Genomic DNA, 23005 nt, shown 5'->3' on the forward strand with positions numbered 1-23005 from the left:
TCTAATTTAATGTGTGTATACTGAACAGTCCCTGAACTGAACATGTTATTTTTTTATATCAAATGTCTTTAAAATAATTCCCTACAATGTTGTACCATTTGTTGACAGTCACCATGTAAGAGCATGTATGCAGCTTGTCATTCTTCATTCTTGCAAAATAACTAAAAAAAAGTTGAATATTACCAATTTTTATTTATTCGTGTGATAGTGACTAGAAACCTCTACCAGGTATCAAAGTGCTATTCTGCAAGGCATAGTGCAACTATAGCAAAAGTATCGACCTCAATCTTATTCTAAAGACTTTATAATGGAAACAAACTATTGATAGGAAACTGCTGCCTCCTCTGAAGTCGATGGCAAAACTCCCTTATACATCAGTGGAGTTAGGCTGATGGTGAAAGAGATAGGTTATGTTCCCATCTCATATTGGAAAAATAGATTTGGTGGTAACCCAGTGTTCTCCAAAGACAGTAGGGCTGGAGCTTGCCACTGTGCGCCTAACTTACCATTCTTCTCTTTCTTGAGCTCCAAAGAGTCCCCGCTCGAACCCCTCTGTATTGAATAAGTTATTTTTCTCACTATTGTTTTTTCTGTACCATTGGTTCCCTTGAATTTCAGCAACTGTACTCAGTACATTGTATTTTGGTCTTGGGACTCTTTTCAGTGCCTAGAAAGTTTGGAGATGTTAAATGGAGGCAATAAACATGTAAAATGATCACAAAAATTAACCCCTCCAAATTTTCTCCATTGACCTAAATATTTCAATAGTATTTTTCTGTTACAAATGCATTAAGGTATTTTTAAATGCTGTGTCACAATAGAAAGCAACGCAGCAACTATCTTCATTTCTGTGACTGTAATGTACCATCAGTTTCTAAGTAAATGTAGTTAATTCATTCTTGCAGCAGATGCTGACATTTCCATGTGTGCCACTTATTCCCCTATAAATTTTTCAGGATTGCTGTTTTTTTAGGAAGACTTTTCTTCCAGTTGTGCAATTTGCTTGAGCACTGCACTATTTGAATTTCTTACCTTTCTTTTATTTTTTTAAGTTAATATGTTAGCGTTATACGCTTAATGCACAGCGCAGAGTTTTTCTTTTCTCCAGTGCTGCGAAACTGCATTTATATTTGTGTTTTTATGCAGACACCACCCAAAGATAACATGAGGGCATTGTTTTTCCATGTTTTTGTAATAAATTGGTACCACAATTTTTCTTCTAGCTGAAAAGAGAATTCATTGACAGTGCTATGACATTTTATTTTGTATTTTTTGGAATGTGGTTTATGGCTATTGTCGTATTGTCTTCATGAACTGTCAACATCTAATCAAGGGCTAAAATTGTTTAGTAATAAAATACTGCTGCATTCCTGTAATATTACAGTTTGCATTGTATCATTCAGTTTCGTAATCTGATGTATGGGAAATTTTACTCCTTAATTTTTAACTTTAACTTTAACTTTCCCAGGCATTTGCTGTTGCTGGCTTGGGATCTGGGTTGACAGAGGCAGTTGTGGTTAACCCTTTTGAAGTAGTAAAGGTTACCTTACAGGCAAATCGGAATGCCTTCGCAGAGGTATGAGAATTGTTCCCTTCTTCTTTTCCTGGTTTGTTAGGCATAATGCACTTCGAAGTTCATATTTAGAGCAGAATGTCTATAATATATTGGGTTGATGCAAATGATTTTCCCACAAGCTTAAACAGAAATGGAAAAAGAGAGAAGAGACTCAGTAGGCGATGCCTTCAGATATGCAGAGATGCATACAGTATTGTCAGCGGCGTCAGCGTCTCCACTGTAAATATTCTGAGCCTGAAGCGTAAATATTCAGCCCTCCAGAGCAGCCAGCAGCCCAGCACTGTGAGGAACTGTAATCCAGAAACACGAACCTGAGCCCCTTGTCCACACTGCATTTGCCCCAGCAGGCTCCAGACTGCAAGGGAGCACCAAAGGTTAGCGTAAAACGCCACAGCCCCATGCCCTAGCCAGCATCCCGCGGGTGTATTTTATGTTAAAAATGTGGCTGGTGGATTTCAGAGTCTTGGATGAAATTAATTGTGTTCTAGGTCTTCACATTCATAAGCACAAACAGGGAAACAGTTATATAATAAAGCACACGGATAATTTAAATTCCCGTTTCGCTTCAGACTTTTATTATTCAAATGTTGTTTCGTTCAAAGAAGTCAGTGCGCAAAACTGACTTTGTCCACAGTTCTGAAAGGGGAAAAAGATTAAACTGGAAAACAGTGATTCATAAAAATCAAGTGTTCCCAGGAATGCACCAGCTTCAATTAATTTTAATGTAGGAAATGTTCCAGGCTAAAGTGAAGGAAGGCAGTCACACAGTTCCTTCTTTCTTTTCTCAGTGAATAAGATTAACAATTGTCAAATCAGCTCTGAAAATCTTTTGAGAAATCAGCTGTACCATGATAGAAGTGCCAAATCACATAACTACGGCATGAAAAGGTTGGCTGAATCCCTGGCGAGGCAATATTTTTGCAGTAAGTTATGACTGAGTTAATACTTGCATGCTTTGTAGCACTCATCTACACAAACTGAACCCTTTCTGGGGATGCACAGTAAAGAGATTTATCACCTGGCCATTTACATAAGCTGTTTGGGCCAAGCTCCTCAGCTACACTCTGCCAAAATACTGCCACCGATTTCCAAATGTCGTAGACTAGATGGTACCGACTCCGTGGCTCATCCAGAGAAGCATTCTCTTTCTGAATGAATTTTAAAACATTTGGTAAATTTCTGTTCAATTCTCAATGCATATGAAAGAGATGTTTGGTTCTTCCAGGTCTAGACATTTTTCAACCACGGGCAGCAAAGCCACTGAAACAGAGAGCTGATACGGTACAGGAATAAAAAGGTTAGGATCCTGGAAGGAGAGAGACTGGAAGAGGGAGAAAGGAATGTGAGAGAAGATCTCCCTCTCAGGAAGGCAATATGAAAAAATTATGGACTACTACTGCTCCAGCAGTGGTAAACTAAGCAGATATTCTGGATCTTTCTGCCTCACAGTTGTGAAGATACAATTAACCTGTCTTAATAAAACCTCTGGGTTTGAGTGCAAATACACCAGTATTATATTTTGAGCAAACTAGTTCCTGTAAAGTTGCAAGAGACCAAAACATCCTTTCTCTTCATACATTTACATTTTTTTCTCCATTGCAAACTTTATAACAAAGTCTGGGGTGTTTTAGTTAGTAAATTTTATGCAATTGCTTACTTTAGTTACAGCATCCCATCCTCAGTGACCTTCAGAACACTCCGATAATCACAGTGTAGCTGTTCAAAAGCATTCTGAGTTGTTTGGTTTAGGTGAATATCCTTTGAATTTAATTTAAATGCAGATTTTTGCAAAATCCAAATAATAGTATATTATCATACAAATAAAACTGTAAAAGAATGCTATTGGGAGTCCAGTAGGGACCTAGTTTAGACCCAAAATATAAATGAAGGTGTCTATTTGCCCTAATGAAAAAATCCAAAGGACTGAAGTTCTTAAATCACAAAGATAGGTAAATCACAGATATTTTAATTTTTAATATATCTTTTTTTAAAAAAGTGTTTAAATTTCACATTTTTCTGCAAATCAAGAAAACTCCAGTGACTTCATCACCATGATCTCAAGTTCTCATTAATAATATGTTAAAGAACATTCCACACTAAAGCACGTAATCTCAAGCCTATTGGGAGAAACATGTGCACATTATATTGTACAGCGTAAGGCAATGGTACACTCATTTCACCACCACGCACTGTTTTTCTAAAAAGTTTTAAGTAAAGTATGTACCTCTCCCATTGTGTAGCTTTCATACTATATGATGAAACCTAATGCAGGTCACATACTTCTTTGACTATTGTATTGAAATAATAAATATATCTTGTTTAAAAGGAACAAGGAAGAGCATGAACACATACACCCACACCCAGACTCCTGCACACCCCCAAAGCAAATATTCACACACTACGGTGACAGCTGAATTATTCTGTGGTACCAGATCATCTTTCGAGGCCTGATAGGTTTAAAGAGGAAGGCCTCTATAAATCACATATCTGCACTTTTGTAATGTGGATTGCTACAGGTAAAAATAACGGTGACTTTTTGTTAAGGTAAACTGCTAGAAGGCCTGACACCTTGTTGTTTGGTGTTGTGGATTTTTTCCTTTTCCCTGTAGCCATGGATAACTCACTGGCTGTAGAAACTAGTGTGGTAATAAAAAACTTCTCACCTGACTGAAGAGTTGGGATTAATTAAACAAATACAAGTTTCCACTTTACGATGAGAAGAATCTGACTCCAGATCCCACTGACTTGGTCTCTATGAAGCATAAGTTAATAGTTGTGTGAAGTGAATTAAAGTCCGGATGTTTATAGAATAAACTCCTCTGTCTGAATTAGTCATCCTGAGGGCCTTCCACCATCAGTGGAAACACAACCTTCTATGGTTTGATCAGCTGATATTTTAGAAGTCTATTTTGGATGAAGTGAAGTTCTGTCTAGGAAAGCCCCCTTATTGCTAAAGGACTGAAAAAGGGAGTCTTTTTCATTAGCTCAGATGTAGATGTAGATATTGCAGGTATCTAGATTTGGACTGGTGAATCCTATCTCAAGTGTTGAGCAAGTGATAGGCTTCCCCTCTGTGTCATTAATAAATCTGTATTCAAGACGAGACCAAGGGATACCTTACTATTGAAAGTTGCTGTATTCAGCGTAAGTCACTTTATTCAGGACCACCAGTTATTTTTTAAAGATCTAATCCTCATTCTTTGTGCATGAGAAAGGATATTATTGCTAGTACCTGGACCATATTCCATGTTGGGTATCTACATTTTAGAATAGATTCTGATTTGAATCCCTGGGTGTAGGCAGAAAAGTAAACTATAGTAAAATGTATGCAGAGCATTAACAGGATAATGTTAGTTTCCAAATATGAAAAAACAGAATGAAACTTAGTATTAAAGACTAAACTTGTCAGTCACCTAAATAAGCAGTCATATGCTGTGTCAGATATAATAGGCATCATTTGGCTGATGCTGTTGATCTACCACAGTGATATTTTGAAACGGAAAGCTATTAAACAAATAAGTGTATTGAAATTAGCAGTGTTCACAGCGTTGTAGTCAAAATTCTTCTGTATTTTCATGTTTGAGCCTCCTAGTGGAAGTCATGTTTTGCCTTTCTAATTAAATATTTGGTTACCCAGAGCTGGCTTTATGCTTTGGAGAAAGCCAAACTCAAGTCAACAACTTTTTTAAAAGGAACTGTTCTAGAATTCTGCTAAAAATAAATCTTAAATGTTCAGAAGGGGAACACCTGATTCTGAGCATCACAGTATATTGGAAAGTAGATCAAATGTGTCGATAGTCAGGCAGATCCTGCCTGAGGAACTAGTCATTGTATAAGTGGATTCTGAGGGACTTTCTTCTTTACTGCCTTTTGTTAAATGGGAGTTGGCTGACTAAAATTATTTCTATGCCTTTTGGGCATTATTTTCAAAACAGGATTTCTAAAGTCAATCTCCTAAGTCTGTACTTTGGAATTTAAATGGGTGTTCTGATTTTCAAAGTCTAACTACACTTTTTAAGTCAAACAATTCATTAGGAAGGAAAAACAGGATTTCCAGTTGGATGCTTAAGAAAAAAAAAGAAAAAAAAACTTCTTTTTAAGATTTTCAACACGACAAGAAAATTTAACATGTGATCTGGTTTTAAAAAGTGCTGTGTACCAAATAACTCCTTCAAAAGTCAGTGTCTTAAAGCAGTGGTTTGCCTTCTTAACAGCATGAAGAGCCTCAGAGGATCCAGAAGGGTTCCCAGACAATATATATGCCTTTTGTCACCTTTCAGCACTATTCCTAGCATTGAATCTGGAAACTGCCAAACTGAGCTTCAACACGAATACTTACAGCCTCCCTTGCTGCTCTAATTTGTGTCTCCCAAGGACTTGCTTCCCTAGCCATAATGGCTCAAAAATTTCCTCTTCCAATTCTGTCCCTTTTATTAATCCCTCACCTCATGTATGTCCCTGTGTCATTGGTTTTACTGGAAAAGCTGGTTTTATCTTTTTATTGTCCGGAATAATTGTTATATATTCTAGTTGTGTAAGGGTTTCATCTGTTGTAATCTTCACAACATCAAGGATAAAAAACTATCGCCGAATTCACAAGTACAAAGCCACATGTTGCTCTATGAAATCTGTTTTTTTTATTTATTATTTTTATACCTTTTCCTTTGCTTTAGGGATCCTTAGTCTTTTACAGTACTCAAGTCATGATTTCATCTTTTTTTCTGCAATCAGAAAAATGAGGAATCTTTTTTTTAACAAAAGTTGTGATTTTTACATTACCACAGAAAAGGGAAAATAACAAATATGGTGAGACTTCAGATAAAATAACAAGAACTGGCAACGCTGTGTTTGTCAGCAGGATTGAAATGATGCTATGGTTATTGTTTTCTTTTTGTAAAGATGATCTCTTCCTTCTTTGCTTAACTTGTGTAGCAACCATCTAGCTTTGTTCAAGCTCGTCAGATCATTAAAACGGATGGCCTGGGCTTCCAAGGACTCAACAAAGGTCTTACTGCAACACTGGGCCGTCATGGAGTTTTTAACATGGTTTACTTTGGATTCTACTTCAATGTGAAAAACATTCTTCCAGTCAATAAAGTAAGTTCTTCACACAATGCAATAGACAAACAGATAAGAGGTTTGGCAATTTAACTAACCCTGTATTTTTTCTGTGGAAAGCTGTGGTATTTAGTAATAAATATTGACCAACATAGCTCTCTGTTTTGCAGAAATCTATAGCATTTTAATGGAAGTGAACCAAGGATTTGTACTTCTCACTTTTTAAGAAAAGCTGAGCATAAATAAAGTAGTCATGTTTCAATTCTCATTTTTATGAATTTCCCTTTATACCATGGTAGCAATGTAAAGAGGCAGAAATTGGGATACAGGTATGTTATGCTTATGTTAGGTATGTATGCGCTTTTTCGTGGTAAACTGGCTTAGAAGAGAAAAATCAGTTTCTAGCACTTCTTCCAGTATTCACAAAGCTAGTGGCAAAGCCTGAGGAGATGGCAGAGCTGGAGTACGTAGGGTGTTCTGGCCACGCACTGGGCCTATTTACTCAAAAGAGAGTTCAACCTAGTGTTGAAGGACGACAGGGCAGATTTATCCATATGGGAGGGAGCCAGCCCAAAACAGGACTTACAGGGGCTTATGTAGTTTGTAATTAAAAAAAAAAAAAAAAAGAATCTTTATAGCTGTAATTTCACTTGAAGCAATAACAAAGGAAACATTTCCCTTTACAACAAAGGATAAACGTGGTAATACCGGCAACTTTCTAAATGACTGTGTGAGCAACAGCTAATGGTTTATTAATGACTCCAGTACGTTACTTACTGAAGTGTGTTTTCACTAATGTGATTTTTAGATGATGACAGTTAAACAGTCACAGGTGTAATATGTAGTGATACTCACACAAGAAGCTGCAATTTACATCAAAAGGGATCAGTTTCTGTTCCCAGATGAAGTAACACCTCTTTTTTTTCTGTGCTTCTGAGTAGCCTGGTATTTTTGTTGGCAACATTGCGTACATTGAGAAAAGCTCCACTTCTTATTTGCAGATCATTACAGTAAATTGAATTGTTCAAGAGCAGCTAACGCACAAGTTTCTACAAGTTTCTTTTGGTTCATTTAAGCACACTTTACAATGTACTTTAATCACACATCCTAAAAACTCAAGGCACATACAGCATATCAAGAATAGCTTGATACTGAGATAGGAGTAAACAGGTTTGTGTTTCTCAAAAGATGAAAAAATTATAATTACGATGCAGAACACTCAGAATCATATGGAGGTAAGGACAAAGAAGCTTGTGTGCAACTTCTATGGAAATCCCAAAGTGTTCTTGTATAGCAATTGAAAAATAGTAATATTATTTGGCATAAGCATGTTTTCCTAACATTTCAGGTTTAAAAAAAATGGGACAAAATATTGCATGATTAGAAAGATTCAGAGCTTTATTATCTGAGAGAAATTAGCGCTTTACACAGATTTTGTTAACAGAGAGTTGTTAACAACTACAACATAGATTTAAACGCATCTCGACAATCAAAGAGAAACTACTTCGATGGTGTCGGACAGTGGTCCAGCGGTCCTGTACATTCTATCAAAACCAAAAGGCAATTTAATCAATGTAGGATTCAATTGCATTAACTGCAAAAAAGTGGAGAGGTTTGCTTTGCGCTTGACCAGTGCAAAGTGGCTTGCCCGGTGGCTTGCACAGTGGCTACATCTGTGCTAGTAAATCGAGCAGCATCACTGAAACTCAGTCATCTGTGCCGTTAAATGTTCCCTGGCACAGCTCTGGCCCAGGCCAGCCAACACTGTTCCTGGGTATGGCTTAGGAGCTAGCACAGACGAGGAACCATTCCTAATAGGCAGGTTTCATGCAGCCAGTCTGTTTTGGATGGTAATAGCATTTAATAGTGCTAATAAAGTTAATAGGACTCTCTGGGCCAGTTGGCATCAGTGCCATAGACAGTTCTGCACATAGAGATATAGCCAGTAATTCTGATCAAACTCTTAGTAAAATCAATGCAAATCTTAATCTGAATTTAACAGGGTACAGATCAGGCCTCATCTGGCTTGTGTTACCTAACAGTATGTCTCGGGCGTTTACATGCATTGAACTTCACTTTAGTGACTGGAAAATAAAAGTATTCAACAATATTTTGCAATCTGTAACTTAAAACTCTTCTGTCAGTAGGCAGGTACTAGAAGCTGAGTTATCAAACCTGTACAAGGAATTTGATAGAAGCTGTTTTGCAGTCAGTCTGAAAAATATTAGACAGTTGTAGCTTTTCAAGATTTCTCACATACTTGCTTTCATTACAAAACCTAATTTGTTCACTTTATATATTTTGCCAGAAAAGAAAATCTTAAAGGCAGTCCTGTGATATTGACAAACATATAAAAATTGTGAAATAAGAATACTACACTTTTGAAATAATTTTGGCTCTTGACTATGTATCCACTCTTCACCATCTGTAACGTAAGTGGAAAAATGTATGGAAATGTCCGTTTGAGCCTTTTAGCTGTCAACAGTGCTAAACTGTGCATTAAATTTGCATCCCAATTAAGGATGTTTGCAGCTTATTTTGCCAAAAACAATAAACTTTTTATGTCGAGTGGTCAAGTGATATAAATGACATGTGTGGGTTGTAAATGTTCGTAATGAATAATTTTTCATTTAGCAGTCTATTCTGCTGAACAGACCATTTACAGCCAACCTCATGGTCTGTTTACTGAAAATGGAATAAGCCAGACTTGTTTCAATTGCCAGTAATGTATCAACCATAGAGCATTAACAGCTATGCATCTGCACTAGCAATCAAATTAGTCTGCAAATTTATATCGTCTCAGTTTTATAGCACCCTCTTTTACAGCATATTTCATAGGCAGCTCACGCTTTTTGATTTTTTATCATAGTTAGGTTTGATGGTGAACGCTAGTTTCATTAAAACCTTTGCTCACTACCACCTCCAAGTGGCTGTCGTATTTTTTTTAACAAAGTGAAATATCCTCGCTGTCTTGTTCAAAGCGCCCTTTGAAACGTGGCCAACTGCAAAGCTCCTTTCAAGCCGGGCACTGCCTGCCCCGGCTGCCACAGATGTGCCTCCTGGTAAAAGGGCGGCTGCGTCAGAGAGCGGGAGCTGAGCAGTGTGTTGTTTCGCCAGGGAAAGGGCTCTAAACTTCCACAGGCAAAGAAGAAGAGATGGGAAACCAAAACGGTCTGTTCAGCTTGGCGAATCAATTAGATAGTAGGCAATAATTTTATTTTTAGTCGTTTTCAGATCTATGCCAACATAGAAGTTGTATGTAGGAACAGACACTGAAAAGGGCATGTGGTACAACACAGTTTGAAAAATAGTAAACTAAGATGATTTAGAAGACTGGATCAGAGTGAAATAGAATAACCTCAGAGCTAGCATCCAAGCTGAGATTTCAGGATGACCTGTGAAGTGGAAAGAAAAAAATGGCAGTGCCGTATCAAGTACGATGTTACAAGCCACCCATTGATCAATCTCCAATCATCAGAGGTGTCCTGTTTGCTGTGGAAACTAGTACGTGGTGTTTAAAGATTTTAGCCTAGTCCATCATCACCAAAAGATGTTGTGCCAAAGGAGGAGAGTCTGTTGCTACCTCAGCTGCTTTTGTACTGTCGTATTCCTGTAGGCAAGAGAGAGACGAATTTTCGGGACAGGCATCTTCTTGTCAAAATAAAAATGTGAAGAAGAAAAAACAAATTTCTTCCATTTTCCCACAGAAATTAGGATAATGCTGAAACTGATAATCGGGTTCAACCTTAGCTGGCAGAGAGGTAGTCTTAAAATATCTCAATTCTTGCAAGACAAAAGAATAATCATTTAAAAGGAGAAGAGATCCTACAAGTGCATTTTATGAGTGCCCCAGGTGAGGGAAATTTTCCGAGGGAACTTATGCCATATTAAACACTGAATTCCATGCGAAAAAGCCCATGTAAGCCTTAGTCTGATCTTGTTCTTTGGTGCAGCTCTTTGTTTTAGGACTAATGAAGTCCTATAGGTCCAAAAGGTTATAGAAAAGGAGTAAATAATAGATAATAATGCTACTTATAAATCTGGAGTAAGATTAATAATTTTATCAGGAAATTGCATTGTAAGAAACACCAATCACCGAGAGGATTGCAAACTGTTTGAAAAAAAAATATATATCCCCTGTACAGCAGACAGCCATGTCACTCTGGAGACTAGCCAGGACATTTACCCTAATGGCTGTCATTCATCTTCTTAAGCTGTCATATATCTGACAGGTGGATTTTAAAAACTGAAATGAATGTCTGCTCTCAAGAAGGAATCTGAGATAATACCAGTGTGAAAAAGCACATTCAATTCAAACAAAGTGCAGCTGTGACTATGCATTTTGGAATGCCTTTCCTGATCACCAATATGTTTATTGTAGTTGTAATTTCAGCATTTCTTATGTGTCTTGACAGAGATCAGACCATCATTGTACTAATCAGACAGCAAGCTATAGTTTACAATAAGGAGCTTACGTAAATGCATGAGGTGGACCGAAGTTCAGGGTCAATAAAACTATGAAGCAGCTCCTTAAACTGTGGTCAAATCTTGATTAAGTTACAAACAAAAATTATTAATATTCTTTAAAAGAATCAAAGCATGATGTTATCACAACAGTGATGAGACTCAGTTTCATCTTTTCATTTTCCCCCTTTCTGGAGCCTTGCAGTGAGTCTCATTTTCTCCACTTTACTGCTGATTTCTGCCGGGAGTTTCCATGCCTCCAACCCATCTGATCACATCTGTACCAGCCTCTCTCTCTCGAAGAGTAGAACTTGACAGATTTTCTTCCCACCTCGCTTCTGGGACTCAGCAGGAAGACCCAGACCCTGTCTCTCCACTGCGTTCTGGCGCAGCATCTGTGTTTAAAGCAACTTGCTTGAGTTTTTCATCTGTTCCTTGTTGCTTTCCTGAGAGCTATCTCCCGTCTTGCCTCTCTCTGAATATACCCTTTCTCCTGTGTCTCGGAAGCTTTCTTTCCTCAGATCACGTGTTCCTTTCTTCCACTGTCTGTTGCTGTAGGAATCTCCTTTTAGTGATTAAAAGCAATTAGCAGGCAGGCTAAAGCAGTTTCTTACCAGCGTAGGTCAAGTTTTGTGGCACTTCTTAGTTCACCACAGAAGTTCCTATGCTATTACACTTCACTTTAGCCAAAAAGGCTAAGAAGCAACCCTACCCACCTTGTTCCTTGATACCAACGTCAAGCATTACTCTATTATTATTATTTATTCTTCATGCAAGTTGATGGGAATTGATGTTCTTATCCAGTAAGCATTATTCTTTCATAGTAGACTTATCTACAAGGTGCTCAGAAGTACTAAAAAATATTTATAAAAATATTCTTTCTCATACAATATATCCCTTCATCAACTGGAAAACAAACAAACAAACAAACAAACACCAGTGATTTCAAGGCAAACATCCTAATATCGAAGCAAACATCTAAAAATAGCTTCAGTTAGACAAATTAATACTTATTGATCTTTTTATTTTATTGGCTTTGTATAAGTTTCTTTGCGATTCATTCTGCCACTTTTCCTCTGACTGCACAGGGCCTCACAAGGGAAAAACAAATAGTGTTCCTGAGTCAGGTTTCTAAACACTCTTATGCCTGTTGATAGACCGACCGTCCACATTATCTATTTCTGGTTACTTCAAGCAACCAACCTTAGGGACTTTGAGGTGTTTCTTTCAAGGTACCTACTTCTCTCCACTGCATAGGCGAGTGTGGTGTCCTACCTTTGAACTCCTGGATTGCACCTAAGGTGGGTGTCTAAATCAGTACAAATACGTCTACTATGGTGAGTCATTATCTACTATAAAATGATTTTTTGAGGGAGGTGATTCTGCCCCTCTACTCCATTCTGGTGAGACCCCACCTTGAGTACTGTGTCCAGCTTTGGAGTTCTCAGCACAAGAACGACATGGACCTGTTGGAGCAAGTCCAGAGGAGGGCCACAAAGATGATCAGAGGGCTGAAGCACCTCTCCTATGAGGACAGGCTGAGAGAGTTGGGGTTGTTCAGCCTGGAAAAGAGAAGGCTCTGGGGAGACCTTATAGTGGCCTTCCAGTACCTAAAGGGGGCCTACAGGAAAGATGGAGAAGGACTTTTTATTAGGGACTGTACCGACAGGATGAGGAATAATGGTTTTAAACTGAAAGAGGGTAGATTTAGATTAGCTATTAGGAAGAAATTCTTTACTCTGAGGGTGGTGAGACACTGGAATGGATTGCCCAGAGAAGTTGTGGATGACTCCTCCCTGAAGGTGTTCAAGCCAGGCTGAATGTGGCTTTGAGCAACCTGGTCTAGTGGGAGGTATCCCTGCCCATGGCAGGGCAGTTGGAATTGGATGTTCTTCAAGGTCCCTTCCAACTCTAACTGTTCTATGATTCTGTGACTCTGGAAAAATTAAATTATCTGAGTTCCAAGCATATGTACATTTACCAAAGAGTTATTTCATTCCTGGATTAATGTTTATGCTGCTTATTGAATTAAGTGACCTTCCTTCAGTATAGATGAAGATAGTCTGGAAGCTTTAGACTGAGATCAAAGATTTAAACAGAGGTTTTGACAAAGTGCCCAGCAAATAAACAAGTGAATAAAGTGGTAGGGAAAGGAAAGCCCGGGGCTTTGGCAACTGAAACTGATAAATTAAAACTGTCTCCAGTGGGTGACACTCTTGTACATGGGTGTGTATGTGGTAGATTTAGGGCTAGAATTTTCTGTTGCTATAAATTATGGAATATAAAAGAAGGAATTAAGCAGCATATGATTCTGGAGGAACTTATGGAGTCTCCACTTTTTAAAAAATGTTATGATAGGAGTAGTGAAGTATAAATAGCAGAGAGATAACAACTCAAAATTTTTTCTCACAAAGAAAGCAGGGAAATCCAGCAGGATGTGCATAGATGTGGCATTTATTAGTGATGCCTTCTTCTGTCTTTATTTTTGATGGCTGCTGGTGCTTACAGGGCAGGGACTCGGGTGTACAGGAAATGTGAAGAGCATGGTTAAAAGGTGAGATGATCACAGATTACATTATCCAGACACACCAAAGTTATTCCATTGTGAATAAGCAAACTGGCATTTCATTTCCTTGTGGTATACTGTACTGTGATGTGGCACCATCTAAAATCAAGTTTCTGTTCTGTATGTTCTACTCACACTGCAGAAAAATCATCTTTGTCTAAGAACAGAAATCATACATGGTTTTCCTCCAGCTCTGCCATTTATGAAAGCAAAAGGAGCTTGTGAGAATCTCTTTTTCTAGTGTACCAAACATGAAACATATAGTAGTCAGTCAGTGAACTCATGGTGCAGAAGTTAGCGACAATAACTTGATGATAACTGCCTCTGGTAGCCACTTGCAGTGTTAACACTAGACAGATGTGTTATCCTCATGTCTCCTTTCACAGAGCCCTACACTGTTAGGGTTATTTTGGCATTGTCCAAAGTTCAGATTTTGGTATAAAAAGAAAAACACCGCTTCCTGATAACACCTACATGATAGACAGCCAATGTTCCTTTGTCCATGTAAGCATTGTAGACAGAGGTAATAAAGCATGTTTTGGAATCTCTGTTTTTCACTTGGGAGCAGTAGCACAGTAAAAAGCCACTACTCTGTGCCTTTAGAAAAAAACAGCCTTTTAATTATTGCTAAATTTCTTTTGAATCTGTTATACAAATTAAACGATCCAGATATTACAGTGACGATTACCACAAAAACCTTTCCCATGAGACTTGTAATAAAAAAATCAAGTTATATAGCCGCGCTAGCGTATACCATAGCACATTTGGTTAGAATCCAGTTTTGTGAATGAGCAAAATGCTGCCTTTCAACATCTTCTGTGTCACAAATACTGGAGGAGAAATAAAGCAGTCTGTGGTCGTTTCCCTTTAGTGGTGCTGGTGCAGTGTCTGGTTCCAATAGACACTCACTTGATCGGACACCCACTGTATCCCACACTCTGTGGCACTCTCAAACACAAAGCAGGCAACGACGGCATTTTGATTCACCAAAATAGGAAAATGATCAATCCTTCAAATATAAGGGATTTGTCAGGAGAAACAAGGCTTTAAATTCGGTGCTTAACAAGTAAATACTTTCGCCTGACACATATTGCCTACCCCAGAGAGTGGCCCTCTATGCTCGGCACTACGGAAGAAAGTGTCCTTGCACCAGATTGCTTGAAAAAATATATTTCAGACCATTCTGGAATATGAAAAGCCAACAGACCAGTGGTAGTGTCCTCACTGCAGCCTGGTTTGAGGTGGTTAATACAATCTGGAATAGTACTTAGCTCTCAGGTGTGGGTGTAATCACACGTCTGCTGCCTGGAGGTAGGTAGGCACCATGCTGGAAGGGGATAGCCGTACTGCTGCCCCTCGAACTTCAAAAAGGGTCCTTTTTTCTTCTCTAGATACCAGAAATACTGGCTTTATTTCATTTGCATTCAAAGCACTGTCAGGAGGTACAGAATAAACAGAAATCTGCTGCTAAGCTTTTTGCTAATAAAGTCTTGCAATTTTTTATGCAGCACAAGCCATTCTGATTTTTAAAAGGTATTACCAGTATGTTTCATGTTTTGTGAAATCAAGGTGTTAAGTTTTTCTGCAAGTAATAAAAAGCCCTGTCGATTTTGACGTTTCTCTCTAAACACCTGTATGGACTTTGTCCAATGCATATTATGGAAGTTTTAATTTATGTTCCTTGTTGCTAATCTGGAAAGGAAAACTTCTTCATTGTTTCCTTTTTCAGTCACAAATGTACTGGTTTAGGAAACAAAGAACTCTTTCATTTTAATATTTTGCTGATGTTATAACGTGGCAAGATCATTTGTTATTTTACTGATGATTTTCTATAATTAAAGTACCTTCATGAAAAAAAATGGAACTGCATATATAGAGTCTGATACAGCAAAAAAGTGTCCTTGCTGTTGAAGACGAATAGCAAAAAAATCTGTGCACAGTAAATGCACTGGAACACACTTCCCTGTGACTTCCACTACTTAGAGAAATAGGATTAAACTTGCTTCCAGAGACTTCGACTCCCAGATAAGACCGAATTCTTTAATGTCATAGAAAATGCCGAGGTAGGACATCTTTCTAAAAGATCAAATGAACAGTGAGCGAGAGCAAAGACGGTTTAGATGCACTTCTAACCTGCTTCTAACTTTTCCCGTGAATATAGAGTAGGGCTCAGAAACAATCTGTTGTAAATTCTTCAGCCAATTAGCTGAGTGAGTTACCACCGTTTATAATGCGCAGAACGTGGAGGCTCTTTTGCAGTTGCGCCGAGTTGGATTGTTAATAACAGGAAGCTAGCACTTCTCAGTACAGTGGATCAGCTACACGTGAAAATAAATGTAAAAAACCTGGAGGGGAATGGCAGCAGACTGAGATTAGCCTTTATTTAATTTAGCATTTGGGGGTCCAACACACAAATGAGCGTTTTAGTAGGCTTCATGGTGGAAGTTGCTGTCATTTGTAAAATATTCTGGCCAATTAGCTAATAGTGTGCTTGGATTTCTCCTGTTTTGATACAGTAATACTAAGTACATTGTGAAGCCCAATTATACAAATCATCCCCATATGCCATACCAGTCTTTCTTTATGAACTGTGTTTATAAATCCTGTGTGAGGAAATGTGTACTTCAGCAATTTAGACCATGTGTAAAAACATAGCCAATAGGATTGTCAAGAAAACAAGTTCCAGCATAGGAAATCCTAATGTGTTCCGCTAAAATAACACGAGTGTGTTGTGTTGTGTGAGTTTTCTGATTAAATACATATTACTTTATAGTGCTTAACCTGCACAGGTCCTTCCGTTTCCCTTTTTTCTTCTTTCTTTCTCTCTTTTTTTTGTAGGATCCAAATTTGGAGTTTTTGAGGAAATTTGGAATTGGGCTAGTCTCAGGAACAATAGCCTCAATTATTAACATTCCTTTTGATGTTGCAAAAAGTAGGATTCAAGGACCACAGCCAGTTCCTGGAGAGATCAAGTACAGAACCTGTTTTAAAACTATGGCAACAGTCTATAAAGAGGAAGGGTAAAACATTTTTATTTTAATAAATGTCCAGACCCCTGTTTTAGTTCATATGGGTCCATAAAACCATGTTGTTATATTTCAGATTTGACGAGGACCATTAAACCACCCTGAATTCACATATCAAAAGAGCACAATGTAACAATTTGAAAATGTATTTTTAGAATTACAAGGAGATATCCTCCTACTCCATGTGAACTCTTACAAAAGACTTACAAGATGATTATTGGCTTGTCTAAGTTTATGTTCCACAAGTAAATGCTTGGTATATCTCCTACGTAATTTTTTTGAACTCTTCATTTTGTAAAAGGGAAATATCATCAGAAAACAGAATATTTCCCAATTTAATCTAATTGTAATTATACAGAGCTCTGTACCTTTAAAATGACTGCTGAAATAATTAAACTGGGGACGGATTCTTGTGGCAATAACGCTTTTCCAACTTTTTAAAATATTTCTCAAGCGGGGACTGAGTTGTAGCTTTGATATTCAATTATAGCAGTCATTTTGTCCATGTATGCAGCTGTTGTTAACAGACTTGTCTTGAAAGTAAAACCATCTCACTGATTAAAGTCATATTTCTGATTGGCTAGGCTCACAACATAGCTTTTGTGACTGAACATTGATTAACTTTTTCTCTTCATCTGATCTGCCTCTGTAAAATGTTAAAATCCAGATACTGCCTGCTATTGAACGTGTGTAATTTCAAATAATTGCTTCTAAGTGCTCTGCCAGCATTCTAACAAACACATGCTAAAATTCCATTCTTCTTTTAGAGTAAGAATATTGTTTGAAATGTTTTGTTTGTTTTTCTTCTGCTACAGATTTCTGGCTCTGTACAAAGGCTTGGTTCCCAAGATCATGAGGCTCGGTCCAGGTAATTTTCCCTCTGTCATTTCTATATTGCTTTTGTTCTTGCTTTCTCTTCCCGTTTTCAGTTTCTTGACAAAATGTAGTTTGCATCAGTCGAGTAACTGAAACGGTGTACCAGAAATCATCAAAATCTCTTTCACTTTTGAATGATATCTTTTGGCAATAGCATAGTCTAATAGTATCATAGATGGATTTGGCTGAATATGTGTCTGAAAACATCATATACACATCAGATGATTGACAATCCAAGTAACTGCTGGCTTGTGCAATTGCTTTATTTGTGAACAAGCCAAAGTGCATCCATGCAAATGCCAGAACTGTAAAACCTTTGGAAGTGTTTCTTATAGCTTCCTGTTTTTTCGAATGTGATTTTTTGTTTTCACTACGATTATTCTGTACCTATGTAAAGTCACCTTAAAATGCAGGTTCAAGTCTCTCCAGTATAAATGCTCTCAACTAGTCAAGGCATAGCCCAGGCATATCAAATTCCAGTTACTTTCTTCTCCTGTGCTCTGTGGGGGCTGTAAAGAACAGACATGAAAAGGCCGATAGCATGAGCTGGGAAGAGACTTGCGTGGCCCTAGAAGGCTCAGAGGACAAGGATAACTTAAAAATGGGTTTTAAGCTTAAAAATGGGTTTTAAGCTTAAAAACCCCTTCTCAACTAGTTGTTACTCCAAATGAGGCAGCACAGTGGTTGAGACCTAGATCTTCTGCAACTTTTAGACTGTTTTTCCCTGACTGGTTTTGATTAATCGTGAAAGCAAAGCACTGGGTCCTTAGACTTCGCCAGCCCACAGAGGCAGCCTGTGTCAAAAAAAGCCGAAGCCCCAATTTGAACAGTATCCCATGCCCGTGAAATTGTATTTCCAATTGTGGAAGGTGATTTAATAGGCAAGAACACACATGGTTAGAAGCAAGCAGGTACAGAGTCTGTTCTGCAGTATAAAGGAGGCATTAGGTTTGTCTGTAAATGTTTGCATGCCCAATCCGTCTGGCTGAGTGCTCAACCATGCCTGGTTATTGTGCAGGGTAAAGGAAGAAGGTGGGGAGGGGAAACAAGGCAGCTAGGGAGGACTCCGGAGCTAACAGCCTTTTCCCTCATACTCCAAAGATACTAAATTACATCCAGGACAAAGAGAAGGCAGGGTTTCGCTTCCCCAGTATGCGTTAGCACAGCAGATTTTGGAAGAAAGTTTTCCATCTTACAAATGACTATGCGTTCTGGCCCAGATCCAGCAAGTCAGTTAAGTGTGCACTTCATTTTAAATGCTGCTGCGGTCCCATTGACTGATACAAAGATTTGGCTTTCTGATGAAACAATAATGCAATCTTTATTGTGACTGGAAAGGTAATTCCTTCTTTCAACATGTAAATGCTTTCAGGAAAAGAGATACACAAAGGGGTCACACGGTATGAGAACTGGAATCAGCCTTGATTTGAGTTCAAATCACATCTTGGACATTGTGTCTATGATTTGTTTGTTGGTCAAAGCCCTTTGCAAACTTGTGTTCTGTCTAGCTGTCTGGGAGTTGCTGTTCATAGAGGATTTTGAGTTTGATGATGGTTCGTTAGGATAAATAACATGGGAAAACTCATGTGGTCGTTCTGTGTGCCTGGTAGTCTGAGCCCATCCCATCTACCCAGAAAGGTCAGCCCGTTCAGCAGAAGACTTGTTTGTAGAGGTGCCACTCTAACCTGCTAACTGAGCCAACAGGTGAAGGCAAAGGAAAGAAAATATTTGTGCCCCAGTGCTGGCACCCACAAGTAGCACATTGTAACAGACTTTTACTCCTACAGCCTGGAATCTGATTCTCCTTCCCCTTCTTCTCCAACTCGGAGCTTCTCTGTATGCTTGGTTATATATATATATGTACACCTTCTGAAATGTTCCCTTCTTTAGCTCATACAGCAATTACAGGCCAGTTACAGAAGGGCTTTAGTCTGGCTTCACTAACAGTAAAGATACTTCATGGCATTCAAGCTAGGATTTTATACTGTTGTCAGTTCTAGCAGATGATGCCATTTCATCAGATCGAAACTTCGCCTGTGGATTCACAGCCAGGTACAGGCACAGGAAGATTATACTCACTTCAATACTGTGATCTTCTCCTTTAGACATGGTAAACAAACAGCTGAAAACCTTTCTTGAATCTTACCTGGGAGCACTTTCATCACCCTGGTGATGAATTTTTCTCATTCCGCGACTCAAGTTGCTCTTTCCTTGGCCAAATCTAACTCTAAACAAACACACAAATACAGGCGTATTCGGATTGCAAGCTTCGCTTGTAAAAGAACAAAGAAAAATATTAACCTTGAAAAAAAGTTAGGAAAAATCACACTGAGGGTGATTTTGATTTAATATTCAAGCTTTTCACATCAACTTTATGGTCTAATATTAAGTAAAGTTGGTATGGTTTAAGAAATGGTGAATTTTTAATGAATTAGGAAATTAGTGGAATTATCCATTTTGCAAATAAGGCTTTGCCATGTCCTGGGTTAGATTACACACTACAAATGCTCTACAAAATCTTAAAAATATTGAATTTTGTATCTAGTAAAATAATATCTTTTCTTCCAGGTGGTGCAGTGATGCTTTTGGTTTACGAATATGTTTATGCATGGCTTCAAGACACAGTCGATCACAAGTAGTGCTTCTGAAAAATTTTCTTTTTAAAATTATATGCATTCTAAAATACACTTCAATAAAGTAAAAGTGATTCTCATCCTTTATGGTGCTGAATGCCCTCAGATTACACTGACGTTAATATAGTTCAAAACAAATTTGGTCTTCAGATCCAAGAAAACATTTAAGGACATGCTTTTCTGTACGTGCATAAGTAAATAGCACAGTTGATATTTGCAATTGTTTTACTGGATCAAGAGAAAATATAAAGGAGACATACAAACAAGTTAGTTTTTCAAGGACAAACTGAAAAATCTGGACACTGAATTATACTATGTGGTCAATAGACTTTTTAAAATGTTTCAGCTGAAATGGCAAGGTAATAACTTTCAGAGGATTTTGAAGAAAAGAATGAAATAATCCTGTGAGGCCAGATACTAAGCTAGTGTGAAGTGACAGCTCCATTGTCTCCAGGTTAAGCACATGACCCAAACTCTGCAAACTCTTGCGTCAGTCTTGGGTCCAGTTTCAATTCAGTCCAGTACAATTTCAACATTGATAAGAAGAGTTGTTGGGAGTCAGGATAGAAAAAGGACAGCATGACTAGCCACAACCTTGAAAACACACATACTGTTAATGTCCTACTTGTTCTTAGCCACAAATCTCACTCAGGTCACAGAAGATACTGAAGATAATTAGTCTGAATTAAGTTAAATAAAAGTGCAAAACAACTGTAGGAATCATGGAAGAAATGAGTAAATAAATTAACAGAAAAAAATACTTTTAGGCATATGAGATTTTACTGTGAATGTTTTATCCACCTTCATATATTATTGTTTAAAGAGCTGTCCTGTGATAAAAATGCTCAGTGCACCTTGACTCTCCCTTTGGCCTTTCATTACCACCAGGGGATGGAGAAACAATATTCTAGACTGATAGTACATATGCAGTCGTAATTAGGTAGCCATACACCTCAAAGAAATGCACCTTGCTATAGATGCTGCTCTAAAGCTAAAGTTGCTCCTTTTACCAGTCACTGTAAATATAAATAATATTGCAGTGATGTACTCCTGTCTTTACTATTTATTCTAACCAGCTCTGTGAAATACAATAATTTCTGTGCTATTCTGTGCTGTGCTAATTGAAGACGTTGTTTTAGTTCATGCAGTTGTGCTGCTCTACAGTTTCTTTTCAAGAACTCTTTAAATAACTTAAAATTACACATTATTCTGTTATAAAGATGTTCCCCCTATCTAAACGTGGCGTATCGTCAATGAATGCATACCTTGCAATTGATGAAAGTTTCTGTATCACCTCATACTGCATTCACACTCTTAACTTTAAATGTTCTTCCTCTTAAGGAGGTACAAACCTTTTTCCCAGCAATCCTAAAGAAACAGCTTTCCAGATTGTTACTTGAAAATGGCAGTTCACATGTGAAGTCTCGTCTCGCAACTGTTTTTAATGCATTAGAAAAGCAACAAAAAGCTAAAAATAGAAATGCATTCTCAGCACTTTCAAGGATGCTTGTATTGACATGCTCAGTAAACCTCTCTTTTGCCTAAATTTGACGACAGCGACTTCTCATACCTATGCTACTTCATAGTTAAAATCAGTAAAATTAGCTCTCTTACAGTTTATAATTTTAGGGCAAACGTTCTTTGTTGTTGCTTTTCATTATCGGTACTTAGCCAAAGAGAAGACACTACTAAGATAATTTTGAAAATTAAAAGCAAAACGCTTTATAATTAGTCATTTATTAATTTAGAGCATTCAAAATATAAAAATAAAAGGCTTTAAACATACTGTATATACATATATAGCCTTTGGTTTTACATCCTTTCCAACATGATTTTTTTTTCAGTTAATAGCTCAGCCTGATCTTTGGTAAAAAGAGAACCGTTAGAAAGTAGAAAACACAGCATTGTTTTAGGAAAAAAAAAACCGTGAGCGTGCCAGCCCAATCCCCCATCACTCCTGGTGTATCATGGGTTCTCAATCAGTTTTACACCAGAGGACTTCTCTACCGGGACCAAGAAAACACAGTGGGGCTGTCATAGAAGGGAGTATTAGGCTTCCCTGATTCCTTTGAAAACATTTGACACTGTGGGAATGGAGTGTAAGCTTTTTGGATTAAAAACTTAAATTCTGCGCTCACATGTACTGCATATTTCCCAAATTAATCCATTCATCTCAGTCAGTTCACTCCAGGTTTATACCCCTGTACCTGACAGCGGCAGTTGACCCTTGTTTATTATTTTAATTTAAAAAAAAAAAAATCCCTTTTCCTCCTTTGTTTATGGTAAAGTGGCTTAAAGTTGTGTGGCTAATTAGCTACCATGTTGTGTTTTTCAGTTTACCCGTGAGTATAAGCAGGGAAAAAAGTCCTTGAGCAAAAGAGTATTCTGCATCGTGGAATTTAAAAAAAAAAAAAAATTTTGGGGGGGTGAAAACTCACACCAAAAAAAATCCATCACCAGCAGTTCACCAAGAGCCAAGGCCAGGTACCTTTGCTGACTTGGAGCAACACTTTCTGCACGCAGCCCCACTGGCTTCCCACTTTGGGGTAAGGTATTATATACAACAGGCAGATGCACAAGGAGCTGTACCTAAACAAACAGAAACAAAAATGGTCCATGATGGTGTTTTCCCATGTGAGGAGTAATTAACATCGTGTCCTGTCCTTGCTTTATAAATTATCCCGATTCAGCTGAGGACAAGATAATGCAAACAACTGATACAACCTAAGGCTCTGTCTCTCCGAGTATCTCCCAAAAGACACTAAAGCCTCATGGGAATGTCAGAAAAGACGACTTTTATTCCAGA

At 38.0% G+C, this 23005-nt stretch overlaps 1 protein-coding gene across 7 annotated transcripts in view; it reads left to right on the forward strand.

The window, feature by feature from the left end:
- The window catches only part of SLC25A21 (solute carrier family 25 member 21), a 261829-nt gene extending 239348 nt beyond the window's left edge, over positions 1-22481 (forward strand). For 3 of the 7 annotated variants that reach the window (XM_054200348.1, XM_054200352.1, XM_054200354.1), the window contains 5 exons: positions 1469-1576; positions 6509-6673; positions 16503-16684; positions 17506-17558; positions 19561-20071. In XM_054200348.1, coding sequence (XP_054056323.1) covers positions 1469-1576; positions 6509-6673; positions 16503-16684; positions 17506-17558; positions 19561-19658 — 606 coding nt within the window. In that variant the 3' untranslated portion in view covers positions 19659-20071. Of the gene's footprint in view, positions 1-1468; positions 1577-6508; positions 6674-16502; positions 16685-17505; positions 17559-19560; positions 20072-20134 lie in introns of those variants that run through there. The other 4 variants (XM_054200350.1, XM_054200349.1, XM_054200351.1 and 1 more) reach the window with 4 other exon arrangements.
- Positions 22482-23005: the final 524 nt, after the last annotated feature.

Source organism: Rissa tridactyla, chromosome 4, assembly GCF_028500815.1.
Source record: "Rissa tridactyla isolate bRisTri1 chromosome 4, bRisTri1.patW.cur.20221130, whole genome shotgun sequence".
In the NCBI taxonomy this organism is placed as follows: domain Eukaryota; kingdom Metazoa; phylum Chordata; class Aves; order Charadriiformes; family Laridae; genus Rissa; species Rissa tridactyla.